Source organism: Miscanthus floridulus, chromosome 18, assembly GCF_019320115.1.
Source record: "Miscanthus floridulus cultivar M001 chromosome 18, ASM1932011v1, whole genome shotgun sequence".
NCBI classification, from domain to species: domain Eukaryota; kingdom Viridiplantae; phylum Streptophyta; class Magnoliopsida; order Poales; family Poaceae; genus Miscanthus; species Miscanthus floridulus.
The window spans coordinates 135,973,309-135,977,798 of record NC_089597.1 but is presented as its reverse complement, the minus strand read 5'-3'; the positions used below and the strand labels follow the sequence as shown (position 1 = coordinate 135,977,798).

The window sequence follows — 4,490 nt, the reverse complement described above, 5'->3', positions numbered from 1 at the left end:
AGAGCTTATAATAAGAGTATAAGACTTAGTGTTAATTGGTGGATTGTTGAACCCATTTGTTGAAAAAAAACAATTCAAACCAACTGCTATCTATGATGATTGTAGCATCTTTTGGGATGGGTTTGATAGTGGGGACATTTGAGCATTATGACAATTGACAATTTCACGTGTAGCCCATGAGCTAGCTAGATAAGCCTTTTTCTTAAAAGGGCATGTTGATAAACCCCCTTGTTTCATTATGAATATGCTTGTAAACGACATAGCTATTTAATTTGGTCAATAAATCTTGCTGAATGACATTTAAGGGACAGATCTGAATCCTTTACCTTTCCTCCCCTATTGTATTGTTGATGCGCCCTAGGTATCGACATGCTAGGCGATGTTGTTTTGTGCTAGTATTTGAGGAAATCAAGAGGGGCAAGCCCCTACTGGTTAAGACATATTAAAAATAAAACAAGTAGTTTGCGGAAAAGTGTTATATAGAGAAAACATTCAGGAAACAAAAAATATTAACCAAACTAGAGAAATTAAGCTAGTTTGTTTAGCCATTGGTCAAATAAGGGGAAGCAGCTTCTCTTGGTGCGTGAAAGTAACACCACAATTTCTAACTTGAAAGTTCTCCTAGATGCCAGTGTCGACGGTTGGATTTGGTGGAAGGGGAGATCATTTCTTGTTTTCCATACTGTCCGACACATGAGAATTGTTATTTTCATGAAGAAAAGGACTTATGACTTCTCATAGGTAAGGATGGGAGTAAGGATTCACCTGAATTGGTAGCCATGCCCAACATTCTAATGCAAACGAGCATTGAATGAAGAGATGCGAGAGAGACTCTTCCAAAAGATCAATAATGCATAATGCACAGTTATAATCATGTAGGTTCTTTAGTGCTAAGTGTGTCCTTTAGAAGAAGCCAAAAGCTAATTGAGATGCATTCGTGAGTATATTATAGTATAGTAGAAGGGAACAAGCCGGCACACGATGATACTTTGGTCGAATTTTACATTGAGGTCTGATGTAGCACAGTGCCACTATCATGAAATAGAGAACTTAGAAGGAAAGGACACGCAAGGGCATTTGGTCTAGTGGTATGATTCTCGCTTAGGGTGCGAGAGGTCCCGAGTTCAATTCTCGGAATGCCCCTTTTTAAATTTTTGTATTTTTTTTTTTGCTGCCTCCTCCTCACTAGGGTTTTCCTCCTCTTGGCGCCATCTCGCCTCTGGACTCCCGCCAAAACCCCTCCATTATTTCCTTTCCCCTTGCCCAGGGCCAGGAGCAAGATCCACCCACCCATCCATCCCCAGTTCCCGATTCCCCAGCCCCAGCCATGGCCGCGGCGGCGCCCACGGGCTGCTTCAAGTGCGGCCGCCCGGGCCACTGGTCCCGCGACTGCCCCTCCTCCTCCGCACCTGCCGCCGCCTCCGACGCCGACGCACCCACCAACCCCAGTCATCCCTCCGCCCCCTCCCGCCTCAATGCCAAGCCCAGGCCTTCCGCGTCGGCGTCGGCGCCGGACGGGGACAGGACCGACGGTGGGGCACCGCCGCAGCCGCAGGACGGCAAGGGCAAGAAGAAGAAGAAGGAGAGGGCCACGCGCCCCAAGCTCACGCCGGACCTGCTCCTCTCCGACGGCGGCATCGGCTTCGTGCTCCGCTACTTCCCAAAGGCGTTCAAGCCCCACGCCCGCCCAGGCCATGAGGTACTACTACTCATTCTTTTCCGTTTCCTTTCAAACGCATCTGTTCAGCTTCGGGGACCATCAATTTCAATCGAATCCATCCATGAATAACAACAACGGACATTAGGAGGCAGTTTGACTCGATTCATCTCACAACCACGATATCTGTGTCTATTCTGTTCTCCTCTGACCTCCTAGTTCCTTATCTCATGAATGACTTGGTCTCAGGTGGAGGACCTTGGCAATCTCATCAAGCTCTACGCGGACTGGCACTCTCATTTGATCCCTTACTACTCCTTTGAACAGTTTGTGCGCAAAGTTGAGAAATTGGGTGCCGGCAACCGCGTCAGGGTAAGCTATCTGCTTTGTTTTGAGCCATTGATTCCCTGTGCTTGCAAATAAAATTAACAGACTAGAGTGAATTAAGACCTAAAGTTGGTGTAGTGTTAGCTCAGGTACTTAATTTAATTTCTCCTACCTGCACTTTGTTGTCAACCAATTATAAATCTCAAGGATGAATTTAGAGGACTGTCACAAGAAAGACAACAGAGCCAAATTCCAGAGCTTAGCAACACATTGACATCGAGGTCTCAAACTGTTGAGGAAAACACCTTAATAAATAGTTAAACAAGACAACCTGTTATGCTCATGCCATGACTGTTTAGAAAGATCCATTCCCATCAGTCTTTTTGTTCTTTCCTTTTCCTTTTATTTTGTGAGGGATCAATCTTTTTTGCCCTTGTTAAAAGAAGACTATGCTTGTGGTAAACATGCCACTGAGCCGTTCTTTAATTAATGAAATGAAAATTTCAAGCGTAAAATCTGTTATTTCAAGTGTGACCTGTTGATGGCTAGACTTTGGGCCCAAGGAAGATTTCAACTCACGCGCCATTGATTTGCTAGCCAAAACTGGTTTGCAAAGCCATATGTTCTTCTGTTTGCACGCATGATCACCATTCTCACCAGAAAGTCAACATTTTCTTTCTTTTTTTTGAATGTAAGGTCAACATTTTCTTTCTCGTTGGACATTGCCGTGACCTTGTTATTTCTGACATGTGTGTTCTTTTGCATTGTTCATTAGAGATGTGTTTCTGAACTGAGGGACAGGGTTGCCAGAGGGGGTGATCCTACACTTCTGCACGAACCACCAATTTATGAAGACATGCCAGAAGGTGAACCTGGTACGAGCTCTTTGTTTTTGTTAGCAACGTGCATGGATAAGTGGTAAACTTCCACCAGAACTGCATTTCCTTCAATGTTTGCGCCCACTATAGTGATTGTGTAACCCCTGTTGCAGATGGAACTGCACCTGAAGACCCAATTTTCGGCACTGAAGCTCCGCTGTCAGACAACCATGTCACTGACCCAGTGCAAGGAGATGCAGATCCACCGATGGAGAGCAACGATGTGGATCCCATGGAAGAAGATTTGCTTAATGAAATCTATGAAAAAGCAGCTGATGTAAGTGTATTCCCTCTACTCTAATTATTTCATCCTTGACAAGCCATAAGCTACTATACAATGCACTCGGACTTGCCTGAACTTGTGAACTGCTGTTGATGTACAATAGGAACCCTGGATCCCGGCTGGTGAGGGAACCAATAAAGAGATTCCACAGCCGTCGGCTCCAAAAGAAGTTAACTCGATGGTGCAGAAACCACAGGACGGAGCAGCCAGCGATGGCCCCAAGCCGGCGAAGATTGAGCTCACTGAGGAGCAGAAGGCGCGCATGGAGGCCAACAGGCTCAAGGCCTTGGAGAGAGCGGCGGCACGGGCTCGAGCCTCGCAGCCCACCTAAGATGTGCAAGATGCTGAGTTGCTGTCTATAGTTCAATGAATAGTTGGTTGAGATGCATCATTCTGTGGTGTCAGGACATGGGAGGCTTGGACTTTGGCCGGCTTTGCTAGAACGTCATGTAGTTTGCTGGTGTCCGATTGAACTTGGGTCTGCTGTAGTCGCCTTGATTTGTTGTAACAGGAGAAGGTAGAATGTGTGTGGAACGTGAGCAGGGCTGTGGACTGCACATGAAAGATCATGTTAGCTAGCTTCTGTTTTTTTCCCGCCCTTGGCCATTTCACTTTTCTAAAGTTAAATTTCGTGTCATTTAAGATGATCATCTCATTCACTGTTTGACTGCGCTGTTTGCAGAACCTTTTTTTAGGGGAAATACAGTAGGCGGGCCTCTACTGTGCTATTTATTTTTATTAATTAAAAAAAAGTGGAAGAGAGTTAAAGGAAAGGAAGACAAATCTGTACATGTGAGGCACACAAGCTAGTTAATTGAACTTGGCCATAAATAAATTGAATATCTGGGGTGTGCTTGACCCTGTGTAGTTGAAGATTAACTTCATCCAGAAAAAAAAATGCAGAACCTAATTTTAGTAGTGTGTTTCTTCCACAGGTTTGTCCATTTTGGTCTAGTAGCCTTATTTACCACATAATACTAGTTGAGTGTCCGTGCGTTGCTATGGGTAAAACATCTCATGACATATAACCACACGAGTAAAATATATGTAGAATCTTGTCGGTGTTTTGGACCGGCGGGTCCTCAACCAACGAGTGAAAACGTACTGCGTGTCCCTATCCCGGATGGTGATGCAAAGAGATACAAGGTTTATACTGGTTCAGGCAATAGGTGTCCTACGTCCAGTCTGAGAATGCGATCTTGTATTCCTTGCACCGAGGTACTCGTAGTAGGGGTTTACAAGCAGGGCGAGAGAGGGAGTTTGTCCCAGGTCTCTGCGTGGAGCGGCATGGGTTGCTCGAGATGTTGATCTCTTGCGGTGAGGAGCGTGCGTATTACCGAGTGTT

General features: G+C 45.4%; 1 protein-coding gene and 1 non-coding gene across 3 annotated transcripts; both read left to right on the top strand.

The window, feature by feature from the left end:
• Positions 1–1,071: 1,071 nt before the first annotated feature.
• Positions 1,072–1,143, top strand: TRNAP-AGG (transfer RNA proline (anticodon AGG)). Its single transcript has one exon. It is a non-coding gene; the product is annotated as a tRNA-Pro (tRNA).
• A 110-nt stretch (positions 1,144–1,253) lies between these two features.
• On the top strand, positions 1,254–3,773 carry LOC136522589 (uncharacterized). 2 transcript variants are annotated; one of them, XM_066516395.1, is made up of 5 exons: positions 1,254–1,699; positions 1,907–2,029; positions 2,760–2,850; positions 2,976–3,139; positions 3,249–3,773. In XM_066516395.1, exons 1-5 carry the CDS (start codon positions 1,328–1,330, stop codon positions 3,474–3,476), a joined length of 978 nt encoding a protein of 325 aa, XP_066372492.1. In that variant the 5' UTR covers positions 1,254–1,327; the 3' UTR covers positions 3,477–3,773. The 2 variants fall into 2 exon arrangements, with proteins under 2 accessions (XP_066372492.1, XP_066372491.1); XM_066516394.1 differs by having other exon boundaries at positions 2,760–2,859.
• The last annotated feature ends 717 nt before the right edge of the window (positions 3,774–4,490 follow it).

Excerpts from the sequence above, each read along its gene's own strand:
- LOC136522589 (XM_066516394.1), top strand. The coding sequence starts at position 1,328 with ATGGCCGCGGCGGCGCCCACGGGCTGCTTCAAGTGCGGCCGCCCGGGC. Across the intron at positions 1,700-1,906 it reads ACGCCCGCCCAGGCCATGAG|GTGGAGGACCTTGGCAATCT; the intron begins GTACTACTACTC and ends ACTTGGTCTCAG. Across the intron at positions 2,030-2,759 it reads GTGCCGGCAACCGCGTCAGG|AGATGTGTTTCTGAACTGAG; the intron begins GTAAGCTATCTG and ends ATTGTTCATTAG.